Source organism: Stegodyphus dumicola, chromosome 3 (genome assembly GCF_044657685.1).
Source record: "Stegodyphus dumicola isolate Sdum_Otavi_A_Nest chromosome 3, ASM4465768v1".
NCBI classification, from domain to species: Eukaryota; Metazoa; Arthropoda; class Arachnida; order Araneae; family Eresidae; genus Stegodyphus; species Stegodyphus dumicola.
Genome location: NC_140770.1, coordinates 171270024 through 171287902, shown reverse-complemented (window position 1 = coordinate 171287902; position 17879 = coordinate 171270024). Strand labels below are relative to the sequence as shown.

Below are 17879 nucleotides of genomic sequence, written 5' to 3'. Positions count from 1 at the left end.
TATTCAAAATTTAGGGTGTATAAAATCGAAAGTTTTAGATTATTCGATTTAGGGGAAAGTTTTTCTGTTTAGATGTTAAAAATATAATTTGTGAAAATTTTTACTTTTAGGTTACATTAACTTGTTTAGATTATTTTTACATGCAATTCGTTTTGATGTTAAAATGAAATGCACAATGAATTTTCAGATGATTAGGCATGTAATTAGTTTAGATGCTTTATGCACAAGTAATTTTTAGATGATTAAGAATTTAATTCGTTTCGATGTTAAAAATGTCTACAGGGTTTGATTTTGGAATTTAAGAGAAAACTTTTATCTATGTTTTAGGTGGTCTATAAAGGAAAGGAGAGGTCTCAGCGGATCAATTTATGCCTCCACAATGGACATTACGATGTGATTAAATCCCTGAAAGGATTTTTCGGCAGCAAATATTACTGCACGACATGCGAAAAGGCCTACCAAATGCCTGAAAGCCATAGATGTGCTAATGCCTGTCCCATATGTTTGAGGACCGACTGCTTTCCAGGCGTGCCCCAACGATGCCAGGACTGTGACCGCCTTTGCCGCTCCCATACCTGCTTTGAAGCACACAAAGCCCTGACTGGAAACCAAGAGTTTTCACTCTGCGACAGGGTAACTGTTTTTTTAAAATTTATCTTAACAAAGTTAATTATCATATAATTTTCTCAAAATGGTAGTGTTTAACAAAAATAATTGTCGTTACAGGTATACCAGTGCAGGGAATGCTGCCAAGTGATCCGGAGGCGGGATTGCCCTAAAGAGTTGCATAAGTGCGGAACCACCAAGTGTCCGTCCTGCGGCCAGTTTGTCATGGCTGCTGAGCACCGTTGCTATTTGCGACGTGTTGCCCCGAAGAAGTCCGAGGATAAGCTCATCTTTTTTGACTTTGAAACGGACCAGTCTTCGGGGGAGCATCTTGTGAATTTCGCGGTGGCTCAGTATGCCGACGGCACAGAAAAAGTGTTCCCGGGATACACGGCATGTCAAGATTTCTGCGCCTGGCTGTTCTCCACAGAGCACAAGGGCTTCACCGCCGAGTCTCATAACATGAAAGGGTAAGTTAAAAATACCATAGTTTGCATGCTTTAGTTTTCATGGCTGTTTTTTTCAATATTATTTATAATTTTTTTACTTACAGGTTCGATGGTCAGTTCGTGATGGCCTGGCTCCTGGAGCGCAAGGCACAGCGCCGGAGGTGATCCCTAACGGGTCTATGATCATGAGTGTAAGACACCCTAGTTTGAACATTCGGGTCATAGACTCGTTAAATTTTCTACCGATGGCGTTGGCCAAACTGCCGGGATGCTTCGGTCTCAGCGAGCGGAAAAAGGGATACTTTCCCCATCTTTTCAACTCGCGAGAAAACCAAAATTATGCCTGAGCCCCGGTACTACAGCCCAGATACCATGAGCACTTCAGCACGACAAGCATTTCTGTCCTGGCATGAAGCACACAAGGGGGACGTGTTTAACTTTCAAGATGAGATGCTGGCCTATTGCAGGTATATTTTTTTCTTATTGTTTTATTTTTATTTTATTTATTTATTTATTTTTTTTTTATATATTTCGTATTTTTAACATTTTTTCTTTTAATAGATCGGACGTGGACATTCTTCGCCGTTGCTGCCTGGAGTTTCGAGCCCAGTTTTTGGATGTGGCGAATGTGGATCCATTCCAGTAAGTCATTTTCTCATTTTCTTATAAGTAGAGGAAAATGAGAGTTCTGAGCCATGGAGCTAAGGGAGCGGGAGTTGAGGGAGCTCCCGAGAAGGAAGGCTGAGTCGTGGAAGGGAGGCTTATCTGAAAATGGAGACAGGGAGCCTTATCAGGAGGTGGATGGGAGTAGGGTAGTTGCTACGTCATAGAAAAAAGATATGCGCTTAGATTATTTTCTTTTTTAATTTGGTGATTTAGGCATTGAGTAGTTATATGATAATGTGTACTTATTTATATTGAGTTCTTAAAAACGTATATCAAGTAGGTGTTTTAAGTGACTGATACAGTTATTTTCTAGAAACAGATATAAAATGAAATGTTTCCTTCACAGTCTTTGGAAAATAATTATTTCCTTACTTGTATTTATCCTATGACTGAATATCTGCAAAATTGCTACATGTCATCACAATTTAATAAGAGATTATATTTTACTGATTTTTCGGAGGTGATTTCCCTTCGTTAATAAATTTTTAGCCTTTGTGTTTTTCATCGTATTCCAACTGTTTTACTACGTATATGATGATTATCTCCTAGTTACCCTGAACGAGGATTATTTTCGAATTTAATAATTGAATGATCCTGTACACTCAGAATTTTACCTTATTCCTTAAATCTTCTGTTCATAATATCACATATACTTTCCGTAATCTTCATTACATTACTCATTTTTATTCTTAAATTCATTTTACCCAGAGATTTTTCAGACTTGTTAGGCAATACTTTTAACTTATTTGTTATATTTTACGAGTGTAATTACTAAAACACGCGTTTTTATATGTTATATTATTTAATGTTAGATGTAATTTTTAACTTTTTTCGTTCTTTCCAACGTTAGCGATCTTCAACATATTCTGTATTTTAACTTATTTCATACATTTTCTAATCATATAGATGACTTGTATTTAATTTTAGATGTAACATTTCTAGCTAGTTTTGTACATTTTAACCTTCACACTGTTTCATATACTCTAATTTTTAACCAGTTTATATTTTCACACTATATACATGACTTTTGCTTGATTTCTCTCATTCATTTTAACCTTCAAAATTTCCAATATAGTCCTAATTTTAACATAATTCCTACATTTTCACATCATATACTTGACTTAATTTTAGGTGTAAATTTTAATTTCTTTTCTATTTTTTTAACGTTTTTAGTTTCCAGCATACTCTGAGTTTTAACTAATTTGCTATATTTTCACACTACGTACATGACTTTTACTTGATTTCTTTTATACATTTTAACCTTCATAATTTCCAATATAGTCCTAATTTTAACATAATTGCTATATTTTCCCATCATATACCTGACTTATTTAATTTTAGGTGTAAATTTTAACTTCTTTTCTATATTTTGTTTCTATATTTTAACGTTTTTAGTTTTCAACATACTCTGAATTTTAACTAATTTGTTATATTTTCACATGACTTTCATTTAATTTGTAACGACTTTCATACGTTTCAACCTTCCTAATTTTAAACAGGCTCTTAATTTTAACTTAATTCCTCTATTTTCTTACCATGTATATGAGCTTTATTTAATTTTAGATGTTATTTTTAACTTGTTTCGTACATTCTGAACCTTCGTAATTTTGAATTTTAAACTTTAATTTTAAACATTTTACTTTAATTTTAAACTTGTTTATCACATTTTTCTACTATATACCTGACTTATTTAATTTTAGATGTAAAATTTAACTCCTTTTCTATTTTTTATCGTTTTTAGTTTCCAACATGCTAAGAATTTTAACTAATTTGTTATATTTTCACATGACTTTCATTTAATTTGTAACGACTTTCGTACGTTTTAACCTTCCTAATTTCAAACAGGCTCTTAATTTTAGCTTAATTCCTCTATTTTCTTACCATGTATATGAGCTTTATTTCATTTTAGATATTATTTTTAACTTGTTTTGTACATTTTATACCTTCGTAATATTTAAAGTACTCTAATTTTGAACTTGTTTATTACATTTTCCTACCATACGCATAGTTAATTTTAGATGTCATTTTTATACTTTTCTGATAATGGGTTTCTTTCTAGTTTCCAACATACTCTAAAGTTTAACTGTTTTATAATTTTTGATTGTAATTGCGCTTGTGATTTTACTATTTCAGCTAAATTAACACGCTTAAATTTCTTAAACATAGAGATAGATTTCAATTAAACATTTAATTTTACAACCTTTAACTGTTCTTCATATCCCGTTCGTTGAATAGCCCGCCCTTAGTCCATAGTTTATAGTACTATTTTAATTCAGCAATTCTACAATTTATCATTCTGTAGTACGTTTACCATTACTGATCCTACTATTTTATTTCATTGTTAACTTCATTCGCATTTTCAAACTTTAACATTTCCTACGTATTCTGGTATTTCCTTTTAATTCTTAATGCTCTCTATATCTGAATATATGTTTTTAAGCTCTTCAGTGTTACTAATGTTCAGTTTTGAATCTTGATTCTCATGAAGCTAGTTTGATGGATTCCGAATTTTTAGAATGAAATCTCAACTTTCATCCATAATTTTAGACCTATATTCATTCTTTCATGTACTCATACAAAATTCTTTCTTATTATTTTGAACGCTCAGTACCTTTTAATTCAGTAATTTGTACTAATTGAATGCATTCTACATCACTTTAAATGTCTCGACTATGTAAATTTTCACTTTATTACCTTTCCCTACACTAAGTACGGATATTTCTACCTTCATGAACGAATTTCATGTGAAATGGACGAACTTTGACGTTACATGTATAAAAGAAATTTCTAAGATAAACATTTACAGTATTGAATAAGAGATGAATGACCATTGATTTTACCCATTGGTTACCATTTCATCTCTTGAAAGTTTGTTTAATTGATATGCATTAATTTCTAACGCATAATGTTAACACATTTTCTTAACTTAGTCCAGTTCCAATTTAATTCACTAGACAATTTCATACATACTCTATTTTTTAATTTCTTAGACTAAAATATTCTTTTCGCAAATGTCAGTTTGCATTAATTTATTTACCAATTTATTTTCTTATGAACAAAATCTTGTGAGGTACTTTACACAACATATATCACTACCAATATACCTATATTTACAGAAGGAACCACAGAGAGAAAGAGATATTTTACCCAAATCTCCACTATAATTTCGAATATTTTAACCTTCTTCATCACAAATACAGAAATTTCTTCGTACAATACTCATCATATCAGTTAAATATTCCTTACCAATACACATTTAATGAGGAATATCCCCTTTTCAATACAAAATTACACTCAAATAAGTGTTACGTTTTCTTATAATTGTAGATATATGTTTGCATTATAGGAAATTTCTATACATTTTTTAGAACTGTAATTTGCTATCTTAATATTAAGAACTAAATATGAAATAAACATTTTTCACTGTAGAATATTTAAGGTTTTACCCAAATCAAGATATAATCTTTAAGTTATTTACCCAGAATTCCCAACAAATGTTTAGAAAATGTGCGATAGAAAGCAATATATTTACCTAAAAATGAGTCTTAATACATTTTTATTGGTTCCAGATTTACTATCAGTGGGAAAAACCTGAAGTTCATTTTATATACCCTCGTCAGTATACACAGAAAAGTCATGAACCTTTCTGTAGTACAATTAGCTCATTACATACATTTAATATTAATCTAAATAATTTTAATTAACTTTCAACTAGGATTTTTAAAAGAAAAGAATATTTATGCGATACATTATTAAATTACCCCCAAGCGTTGTTAAGGAAAATGCAATTAAATATTCACGTACGCACTAAGAAAATTCCACTCGTTAGGAACAGTAAAACCTTACCAATACTTAAACGAAATGTAAAATCGTGTAATGCATTAATATAAAACCTGAGTAACAAATCATTTCTTATAAGCAGTATACGGTTAAAAAGAATTTTCTTATAACTTATCAACTTTTAAGAAGTAAGAGTAAGGTAATGAACCAACTTTTTAGAAATGCTCTTTTATTTTCTAAATCTACCCTTTTGTAGTAATAAGAAAATTCAGTGATACCCCTATTTTATTTTTATGTAGCATGTGCATTTCTCCTAACAGATGAAAATCCAGATATCTCACTTTACCAAAGATTTAGCTTTAGACTTACTTTCATAGGAAAAGGAAAATAATTTTACTTAAAAAACAGGATATCTTCTACTAAAAGACCTTGAAAAAATCGCGATCACATCTGTATGTAGCACTCAGTGATTTAGTTTCAAACCAAATTTTGATATTGTTTAATCCTGCAAGCAACAATTTTCACCTTCGAGTTAAATTTTATACGACTGCAACAGATTTTTCAATGACTTTCATACTCACAGTGTGTAAAAAGACTTCTAGTTTTGACTATTTTAATTTATAATATTGAGAAATACACTGATTATTTTCAGAAAACGCCATTTCAGAATCATATTTTACCACTCTGAAACTTTTGAATAACACTTTCCACCATAATGACAACCAGATACTTCATTATTTTTTACAAAAACAGGAATTTTTTTTCTAATTCCTCTTCTAGAGATACTAATAAATTCTGCTATAGAAAGAAGATTCAATTCCTATTGTAACTCTATACACTATTTGCAAAGAGAAAATACACTCTAGATGATAACATAGCATCATATCACCCATATATTTTTAAAAATTTAGAACAATTTCAGTAAGGCAAATTATCTACAGAGTTTTCAAACACGAATATATTTCTGAAAGAAACTACCTAACATACCGCTCACTCACCTCTAAACCATTTAAATAAAACCAAACAATTAATAAAATATTTGAATTTTCGATAAAGTTTAGTACATCTATACAGTTATTTAATTCATGAAGTACCAAATTTTGAAAATAATAGGAGTAAAAACATCACTATTTTAGAATTTAGGAAGAGATCTTCAATAATGAGAGTGAACATATACCAAACTTCATGCAAGATTTTTATCGTTTCATACCAAACATTTACCTATTTCGTAGATTCTAAGAACATAGCCCAATCTTTTTCAAAGAATATATATCATTTCACATTAATTAGTTTATTTATTAAAGAGTGCCATACGAGTTTAATTGCAGGTGCTTACTGAATGACGCTAAACCTTTCAAGGAAAAAATCAAATATTTTTCATCTTTCATGAAAATTTGTGAATAACAATGATATTTCATAAGAGCTAGAAGACTTAGTGCAATCAAACTGTATCAAAAATAGAAAACTATTTTCCGAAATATGAATTCCCATTGGAAATTTTAGATATTCTTATGTAAAGTTATATCACTTCAGTCGAACTTGAAGACCAACCAGATTTATTACATGATTTGATACATTTCTCGTATTTTTTCCGAAAATAGAAGTTTATATTTTTCATACGGAAACTATTACAACGAATTACTAACATTTTATTCCCATATTACTTACCATTTTTTACTGCACAAAACTATTGTAAGTTCCATGTTCGAAGCTCAGCATCCATAAATTTCACATAATACTACAGTTACACAGTGCAAATTATAAGAAAAGCTGGATACTCTATATTACATACAGAACATAGACAACAATACTCAAGGACTTAATTAAAGAATACATTAAACCGTTAAAAACATTAATCACATTTTATATAATTCTATGCATATTTCATATTAATATTAAGCACATTTCACGTTTTTAGAAATGTTGCATTACGTTTTCCAAGACAATGGCCAATACATCCAACCTTAAGAAAATGAATCATCTAAAATAAGAAGGGGTTATTATCTTGAATCGGTAAACAAGTGATTAGGAAAGTGACAGCCTGTTAAAATTACCACTACCAGGAAATGTACCTATCCTTGTTTAACAAGTGATTAGGAAAGTGACAGCCTGTTAAACTTACCACTACCAGGATATGTACCTATCCTTGTTTAACAAGGCCTAAGAAAGAATAATAAGAAAGAATTTTGTATGAGTACATGAAAGAATGAATATAGGTCTAAAATTATGGATGAAAGTTGAGATTTCATTCTAAAAATTCGGAATCCATCAAACTAGCTTCATGAGAATCAAGATTCAAAACTGAACATTAGTAACACTGAAGAGCTTAAAAACATATATTCAGATATAGAGAGTATTAAGAATTAAAAGGAAATACCAGAATACGTAGGAAATGTTAAAGTTTGAAAATGCGAATGAAGTTAACAATGAAATAAAATAGTAGGATCAGTAATGGTAAACGTACTACAGAATGATAAATTGTAGAATTGCTGAATTAAAATAGTACTATAAACTATGGACTAAGGGCGGGCTATTCAACGAACGGGATATGAAGAACAGTTAAAGGTTGTAAAATTAAATGTTTAATTGAAATCTATCTCTATGTTTAAGAAATTTAAGCGTGTTAATTTAGCTGAAATAGTAAAATCACAAGCGCAATTACAATCAAAAATTATAAAACAGTTAAACTTTAGAGTATGTTGGAAACTAGAAAGAAACCCATTATCAGAAAAGTATAAAAATGACATCTAAAATTAACTATGCGTATGGTAGGAAAATGTAATAAACAAGTTCAAAATTAGAGTACTTTAAAAATTACGAAGGTATAAAATGTACAAAACAAGTTAAAAATAATATCTAAAATGAAATAAAGCTCATATACATGGTAAGAAAATAGAGGAATTAAGCTAAAATTAAGAGCCTGTTTGAAATTAGGAAGGTTAAAACGTACGAAAGTCGTTACAAATTAAATGAAAGTCATGTGAAAATATAACAAATTAGTTAAAATTCTTAGCATGTTGGAAACTAAAAACGATAAAAAATAGAAAAGGAGTTAAATTTTACATCTAAAATTAAATAAGTCAGGTATATAGTAGAAAAATGTGATAAACAAGTTTAAAATTAAAGTAAAATGTTTAAAATTAAAGTTTAAAATTCAAAATTACGAAGGTTCAGAATGTACGAAACAAGTTAAAAATAACATCTAAAATTAAATAAAGCTCATATACATGGTAAGAAAATAGAGGAATTAAGTTAAAATTAAGAGCCTGTTTAAAATTAGGAAGGTTGAAACGTATGAAAGTCGTTACAAATTAAATGAAAGTCATGTGAAAATATAACAAATTAGTTAAAATTCAGAGTATGTTGAAAACTAAAAACGTTAAAATATAGAAACAAAATATAGAAAAGAAGTTAAAATTTACACCTAAAATTAAATAAGTCAGGTATATGATGGGAAAATATAGCAATTATGTTAAAATTAGGACTATATTGGAAATTATGAAGGTTAAAATGTATAAAAGAAATCAAGTAAAAGTCATGTACGTAGTGTGAAAATATAGCAAATTAGTTAAAACTCAGAGTATGCTGGAAACTAAAAACGTTAAAAAAATAGAAAAGAAATTAAAATTTACACCTAAAATTAAGTCAAGTATATGATGTGAAAATGTAGGAATTATGTTAAAATTAGGACTATATTGGAAATTTTGAAGGTTAAAATGAATGAGAGAAATCAAGCAAAAGTCATGTATATAGTGTGAAAATATAAACTGGTTAAAAATTAGAGTATATGAAACAGTGTGAAGGTTAAAATGTACAAAACTAGCTAGAAATGTTACATCTAAAATTAAATACAAGTCATCTATATGATTAGAAAATGTATGAAATAAGTTAAAATACAGAATATGTTGAAGATCGCTAACGTTGGAAAGAACGAAAAAAGTTAAAAATTACATCTAACATTAAATAATATAACATATAAAAACGCGTGTTTTAGTAATTACACTCGTAAAATATAACAAATAAGTTAAAAGTATTGCCTAACAAGTCTGAAAAATCTCTGGGTAAAATGAATTTAAGAATAAAAATGAGTAATGTAATGAAGATTACGGAAAGTATATGTGATATTATGAACAGAAGATTTAAGGAATAAGGTAAAATTCTGAGTGTACAGGATCATTCAATTATTAAATTCGAAAATAATCCTCGTTCAGGGTAACTAGGAGATAATCATCATATACGTAGTAAAACAGTTGGAATACGATGAAAAACACAAAGGCTAAAAATTTATTAACGAAGGGAAATCACCTCCGAAAAATCAGTAAAATATAATCTCTTATTAAATTGTGATGACATGTAGCAATTTTGCAGATATTCAGTCATAGGATAAATACAAGTAAGGAAATAATTATTTTCCAAAGACTGTGAAGGAAACATTTCATTTTATATCTGTTTCTAGAAAATAACTGTATCAGTCACTTAAAACACCTACTTGATATACGTTTTTAAGAACTCAATATAAATAAGTACACATTATCATATAACTACTCAATGCCTAAATCACCAAATTAAAAAAGAAAATAATCTAAGCGCATATCTTTTTTCTATGACGTAGCAACTACCCTACTCCCATCCACCTCCTGATAAGGCTCCCTGTCTCCATTTTCAGATAAGCCTCCCTTCCACGACTCAGCCTTCCTTCTCGGGAGCTCCCTCAACTCCCGCTCCCTTAGCTCCATGGCTCAGAACTCTCATTTTACCTCTACTCTTATACAATAATAGTCATATTTACAGTTCATTAAATCGTTCTTATTTTTGTCTTTTCAGATACGTGACCATCGCGTCAGCCTGTATGGCAACGTATCGGAGTGGCCACATTCAACCCGAACGATTGCCATGGTGCCTACACAGGGCTACATCAACTCCACGAATTACAGCCCTGATTCGATCCGATGGTTGTACTTTGTTGCTGCTTCGGAAGGCCTACAGATTCAACATGCGTTGAACGGTTCCGGAGAGCACAGAGTCGCCGGAATCTCGGTAGACGGTTTCTGCCAAGCAACACAAACCGTCTATCAGTTTCAGGTAAGAAAATATAACCATTCTTTTTCTATGTGATTCTTTTTTAATGATTTTACACTTTTAATGTTAATTTACATGTGGAACCCTATTAATATATTTATATTATTTTAGGGCTGTTTCTTCCATGGGTGTAGTTTATGCTATGACGGTGATGCCATCCACCCTTTAAAAGGAGTTTCCATGGCAACGTTAAGAGAAAAGACAGAAGAGACGACAAGAAAGCTTCGCACCCAGGGTTTCCACGTCATCGAAATGTGGGAGCATGAATTTCAAAAAGAGAAGGAGGAAAATCCAGATCTCCAAGCTTTCCAGGATCAACACCATCTGGGAGATCGACTCAATCCTCGCGAGTCGTTTTTTGGAGGAAGGACCAATGCCCTCAAATTGTTCCACGAGGGAGACGCAAAATATGTGGATTTCACATCCCTCTATCCATAGGTTCGTACTTTTTATTATTTCAAAAATGTTTACTTTTCTAAATTTTCTGTATATTTTTATGATGTGTTTTTTCTGACTTTTTTGTTTTCATTCACAGGTGAACAAGTATTGCGTCTACCCTGTGGGACATCCAACAATCATCACTTAAAGCTTTAGAGATGTGGAAGATTATTTCGGAATTATCCAATGCCGAGTGATTCCTCCACGGAATCTGTATCTTCCGGTACTGCCCTATCGGTGCCGGAAGAAGCTGATGTTCCCCCTGTGTCGGACTTGCGCTCTTCTTAAACTGCAGACTCCGTGTACCCACACAGACGACGAGCGAGCTCTTATCGGAACGTGGGTAACGGAGGAAGTCAAACTGGCGAAAAAGAAAGGCTACCGCATCACACATGTAAGTACTCAAAGATTATTTTAATCTTTATTTAGTTTCAGAGGTTACTTTTAAAATTTTTTTATAACTGACCTTTATTTTTTATTTTCTAGATTTACGAAGTGTACCATTTCCAGGCATCGTTTGCTTCTCTGTTTCGTCCTACATTGATCTGTTTCTGAAGATCAAGCAGGAAAGTGGCAGATGGCCTTCGGTGTGTGTGACGGAAGAAGCCAGACTGAAGTACATTCGCCAGTATGAAGAAAGAGAGGACGTCAAGTTGGAGGCCGAAAAAATATCGAAAAACCCTGGGCGTCGACAAGTCGCCAAGTTGGCCCTGAACAGTTTCTGGGGCAGGTAAGATGATTTCTTTTGTACTTAATTTTTATAAATATTTTTAATTCGTTGTGATTTATGATAGCTTTTTTTAACTCAGATGGGGTATGAACGTGAACAAAGCCCAACTGACCTATGTCCACACGGTGCCAGACTTCAATAAGATGTTGGCGGATTCTACTAAAAAAGTAAGTTTCCTTACCGATTTTATTCATCTGTAAACTCAATGTGTTTCAAACTGTTAACTTATGACTATTTTGAACTGTTACCTCATGACTCTTCTATTTTTTAGATCAAAGATGTCTTTCTTCCCACGCCTGAGGTGGCTGCCATTTCCTAGGAATCTGCGAAGGAGTTTGTGCCGCAGGATGCCTCTACCAACATTTTCCTAGCGACGTTCACAACAGCTTGGGCTCGTCTCAAGCTGTATAGTGAAATGGAGAAGTTGGGTAGAGATGTCCTGTACCACGACACAGACTCCATCATCTATGCCTCGAATGGCCGCAATGATCCCCCCTTGGGCAACTTCCTGGGTGAATTTACGGATGAACTGGAGGGTGATGTCATCAAAACCTTTATCTCTGGTAAGGACCTTTAAAAAAATTTCTTTATTTAACATGTACCAAAAATCTTGAAAGTTTTTCTGTCATGTCTTTTTCTCACCATGTTTTATTTATTGTTTTTCAGGAGGTCCGAAAAACTATGCGTACCAGACGACCACTGGGAAAACCTGCTGCAAAGTCAGAGGATTTTCGCTGAACTTTCGCAATTCCCATTTACTGAACTTTGAAGCCATCAAAAGTCTGGTATGTAGTCTGGACCAAAAGGATGTCATAGCTCTGCACAACCCCTCCAAAATCACCCGTGAACCAAAAAGAAGAAAGGTCATCAATAAACCATTAACAAGACTATACAAAATTGTGCTCGACAAACGAGTGATACAGAAAGACTTGAGCACCTTACCATTTGGATTTTAAAAGAAAGACTATGAACGATATTATAATGGCTTGTACAAAAAAATGTTGTGATATCTGGCGACTGTTTGGCGATCAACAGAGCATGCTTGGCGCAGGTAGCTCTTCTCCGAGAACGGTTAATGTATTTATTAAGAGTTGCATGTTAGCCTCGGAAGAGGAAGGTAGTAGATTGTGAGCGACGTACTGCTCTGAGTAACTATTATATTATGCTTTGAATTATATATTTAATAAATGTTTGTTTCGTCTTGCTAAATGGTGCCTTATTAAACCACGAAGTCATCACAACACGCTCTCTTACGAGAATAACCAAAGAGGTTAGAAGCTTAGAGCGTTGAAAACGGAAGAGGCGTAAAGTTAAGCCTAACTAACGAAAGAAGTGTTCATTTGCAAAAGGGAGTAGAAACGTGAGAATTATTTAGTCGAGAGTTTGAAAGGCTTGATTCTAAAGGAAAATAGAAGAAAATGTTCAAAAACGCAAAGAAAGAGGATTTAGTAACAGTTCTATTGGAAATTGGCGAAGAAGCATCCCTAGATTTGAAGCTGGTAGAACTGAAACACACCCCAGAATAGCAAGGAATACATCGAAGATGCTGATTTCGTGAAAGAAATTCTGATTACTACAGTGGAGAATAGAAAAAGAAAAGAAGAAATGGAAAGAATGCAAATGGAAGAAGAAAGAATAAGAACAGAAAGAGAACACGAAATAGAACTAGCGAAGATTCGAGCAACTCAAAATGAAGGAAGTAGACGTCCAACACCTTTAATCCAAAACACAGAACGAGAAACCGAAATTTCCCTGGACAAGCTGATCAAAAGAGTAGAAACACTGACTATACAAGTACCGAAGAGAGCAGAAGAATGGAATATATTTTTCGATTCTATCGAAAGAGCATTTAAGCACAAGAAGGTTCCTGAAGAATACAAATCAGAAATATTATTGAAATTAATTGGAGAAAAAGCTTCAAATGTTCTTGTTTATATAAAGGAGGAAGATCTGCAAAATTACGAAAAAGTGAAAACTCTTGTTCTGAAGGAATATCAACCTACTCCTCAAACCTGTTTAGAAAACTTCAGGAAAACTAAACGTTATTCCGGCGAAACGCATATCCAGTTCGCTTCAAGATTAACAGCTACATGGGACTATTACTGCAAGTCAAGAGAAGTAAAGGATTTCGAAACACTCAAGGAGTTAATTATTTCGGATAAATTATTCCAAGCTTTAGATGAAGAAACAGCTGCACACGTCGCAATACGCCAAGGAAATAAATGGCTGAAGCCTCAAGAATTAGCTACAGAATGTGATATTTATTTCACGGCCAAAGGAAAATCTTTCGACGAAGTTCGAAATGGAATTGAGCGATCACCGAGATTCCTGGATACAACATGTGCACAAGACAAATATATTCCGCCACCCATGAGTAAAGAATATCCAAAACACGAAAGATCTCACGCGAGAAGAAAAGAATGTTATATTTGTGGAAATTATCAACACATCGCAAGAGATTGCCCAGACAAAAGAAGAAAGAACGAAACTGCAGTAAATAAGAAGGGAAAGGATGATTCCAAAACTCAAAAAAGTTCAAACAGAACATCAAAAGAAGAAGCCATCGTAGCTAAAGTAGACTCATCCCATCTACGATCTGAATTCGCAGAACGCATCGTTCAACCACTGCAAAAAGTAGATATTTTTATTAACTCTGAGAAAATCGAAGCTATCGTAGACTCTGGAACGCAGATAACGATCGTACATTCATCGCTCATTCCAAATTTAGAGCAGAAAGAAGGAGGTAAAATATTGCTAACACCTGCTTTCGGACAACCAATTGAAGCAAAAGTTTGCCGTGTACCTATTTACCATAAAGATCATGGAAGCAATATATTTAATTTTGTGGATACATTAATTGCAGTGACTGATAAGCTATAAATGTGCCTTGCCTAATAACTCCAGAAATATACGAACTGTTAATTAATCCTGCGGCAGAAGAACCAAACGCAGAAAGAAATAATTACGGAAGCCAAAACTTACAAACTTTATTCGACAATGCACAGTCAAACGACAGCGTCGATTCCCCCCCCCTGCTAATGCTTATTGAGGAGAAAAACGAAGAGGAGGAAGGGGAGAAGGCGAGTGTTTATGTAAACTCAGACTTATCGTCTGCTGAACGCCTACGCGAAGAGCAAGTTAACTGTCCCTCGCTGAGAGAAGCATGGAAGCTAGCAATAGAAAAAAAAGGAAATTATTTATTTATTGATCATCTTTTACATCGCCAAGAAAAAATATTAGGACAGACTGTTTTTCAGTTAGTGCTTCCGCTTAGTAGAAGAGCGCAAGTGTTGGAGTTAGCACATAGTTCCATTTTCGGTGCACATCTTGGAATAAGAAAAACAAAGGAGCGAATACGATATTCATTTTATTGGCCTGGATTAGCACAAGATGTTGAAACCTTTTGTAAAACGTGCAAAGATTGTCAGTTGAAAAGTCCAGAAAAGCGATCTGACAAGATTCCCGTCACACCGGTCAGAAGGCCAGGATTACCTTTCGAAACAGTTAACATCGACGTTATTGGACCTATTGAAGCTCCCTCTGCTAGGAAACATAAATATGTGTTATGTCTGGTAGATCAACATTCCCGATGGCCAGAAGCCATTCCACTGAGAAGTTTGACATCAAAAGCCACTTGCGACGCGCTTTTGGAGATTTTCATGAGAACAGGAATCCCTAATACAATAGCTAGTGACAACGCAAGTAACTTTGTTTCAAAATTAACTAAAGAATTCCAGAAAAGACTAGGTTCTCTACACCTGCTTACAGTGCTTCAAATGGATTAGTAGAAAGATGGAACAAGTCCTTCAAGCAAATGTTACATCATGTCATCAGGACTGATCCTGATCGAATTGGGATAAGCACATCCAATACCTGCCCTTTGCATACAGAGAAGTACCAAACTGCACCACGGGTGTCTCACCATTTCAGCTGATGTATGGAAGACAACCAAGAGGTCCTTTAGCAGTACTGAAGTCTTCATGGTCAGGAGAAATACCTATACCACCTAATCTAAGTGAATCGGCAGTGGATTACTTACAGCTTTTAAAAATAAGGTTAGAACAAGCAGCCGAACAAGCCAATTTAATTGCAAGTGATAAACAACAAAAATATGCTGAGTACTTTAATCGGAGATCAATACCAAAAAATTTCAAAATCGGAGAACAAGTTTATTTACTCATACCAGATTCAAATAACAAACTCTATGCACGATGGACTGGTCCAGGAGAAATCGTGAATCATTGCCCACCTCATTCCTATAAAGTAAAACTACCTGATGGAAAGATCAAACATGTTCATGCAAATAAAATTAGAAAATTCCAAGCTAGTGTCAATGCAGTTGGAGTGATATTTGAAAATGAAGAAGAATTTGGAGAAATTATAACTTTACCAGGAAAAGATCTCTCGACCCCCCTGGAAGATTTTAAAATAGATGCAAATCTGAATTTAGAAAATTTGAATCCGCAGCAGAGAAGAAAATTGATAGCTCTTATCAACAAACACCGAGCACTATTCACCGGAAAGCTGAAAATAGCTAAAGTTGAAGCTCATAAAATTAGATTAATACCCAATATGGAGAGGAAGAAACCTTACATTTATAGGATTCCTGAAGCATTGAAACCCAAGGTCGATGAAGAAGTAGAAGAATTATTGAAATCGGGACTAATAGAAGAAAGTAATGCAGAAATAGCTCATCCAGTAGTTTGTGTAAGCAAAAAAAAAATGGAGATATCAGATTGTGCTTAGATTATCGAGCTTTGAATGCAGTAACGAAGCCAGATGACTTTCCTATGCAAAACGCTATTGATTTAATGTACAGTATAGGAAGAGCCAACGTCATAACAACTTTAGATTTACTGAAAGGATATTGGGCAATTCCCATGGAGGAACAAAGTAAAGAGTACACATCGTTCAAAACTCATCGAGGTCAAAAGTGCTACCCTTTGGATTAAGGAACGCAGCAGCAACTTTTCAGAGAGTAATGAATAACGCGCTGAAAGAATTTCAACAATTTTCAAGAGCCTATATTGACGACATAGCTATATTTTCCACGGATTTCGACACTCATCTCCAACATCTGGATAAAGTTTTCACCAAATTAGAGTCACTTGGATTTAATATCAATTCGAAGAAATGTTCGTTTGCAAAACCTCAAATTAAATATTTAGGACACATTATTGGATCAGGAAAACATCAACCAGATCCCGAGAAAATAGAGGCAATCAAGAAGCTGGAAACGCCGAAAACGAAAAGAGATCTTAAAAGTCTGTTAGGATTATGTAATTATTATCGCGATTATATCCCAGGGTATGCAGAGATCGCCTACCCACTCACAGAACTCACGAAAAATAAACAACCGGAAATACTCGAATGGAAAGAAATTCATGAGTCAACATTTCAACAATTGAAGGAACGATTAGCGATGTCAACGGAATTGATCACCCCAACACTGCAGGATCCGTTTGTCATTCATTCTGATGCATCCCAAATCGGAATAGGTGCATGTTTATCACAGCAAAGGGAAGAGAAGCAATTTCCCATCTGCTACGCGAGCAAGAAATTATCGAAACCTCAACAGAGCTGGCCGACTATAGAGCGTGAAGCTTACGCTATAGTATGGGCATTGAAAAAGTTTGAACCTTGGATATTCGGTTCATCAGTGAAAATTGTGACTGATCATAATCCTCTAGCCTTTATAGTGAGAAATGCTCCGCAATCGTCCAAATTACAACGATGGGCCATAGCTTTGCAGAAATATAATCTCGAAATAGAACATTGCCCTGGAAAAAAACTGTCAAACGCGGATGCATTATCCAGACTTCCCACTTGTGAACTTTGAACATTAATTTACTGTTCATCTTCACGAACATTTTGTATAGTTAATAATTAGATAGTTTTTCTTTGCTTTTCATAATCATTTTACAATTTTGTGCAAATAAGATGTTTATGTAATTTGAAATAGATAGAGAAATTATTGGATAACAAGTATTCGAGGTAAGTGGTAAATTTAGATATTGTCTCCCAAGGATTTAAATCATGCTGCAGCATCATTAATTAAAAAGAATGTTAAGAATATAATTTTATATATATATAAGAAACTTAATAATTTTACTGTCATCATTGGAATAATA

At 33.4% G+C, this 17879-nt stretch overlaps 2 protein-coding genes across 2 annotated transcripts; both read left to right on the top strand.

Moving 5' to 3' along the window:
• The first annotated feature begins 350 nt into the window (after window positions 1-350).
• Window positions 351-10577, top strand: LOC146998202 (uncharacterized). The gene is made up of 3 exons (XM_085812384.1): window positions 351-1522; window positions 1617-1697; window positions 10326-10577. Exons 1-3 carry the CDS (start codon window positions 1395-1397, stop codon window positions 10501-10503), a joined length of 387 nt encoding a protein of 128 aa, XP_085668510.1. The 5' UTR covers window positions 351-1394; the 3' UTR covers window positions 10504-10577.
• Window positions 10578-10731: 154 nt separating this feature from the next.
• Window positions 10732-12704, top strand: LOC146998201 (uncharacterized). Its single transcript, XM_085813614.1, has 4 exons — window positions 10732-11748; window positions 11828-11915; window positions 12020-12311; window positions 12415-12704. The coding sequence occupies exons 3-4, from the start codon at window positions 12164-12166 to the stop codon at window positions 12702-12704; spliced, it is 438 nt and encodes a 145-aa protein (XP_085669740.1). The 5' UTR covers window positions 10732-11748; window positions 11828-11915; window positions 12020-12163.
• Window positions 12705-17879: the final 5175 nt, after the last annotated feature.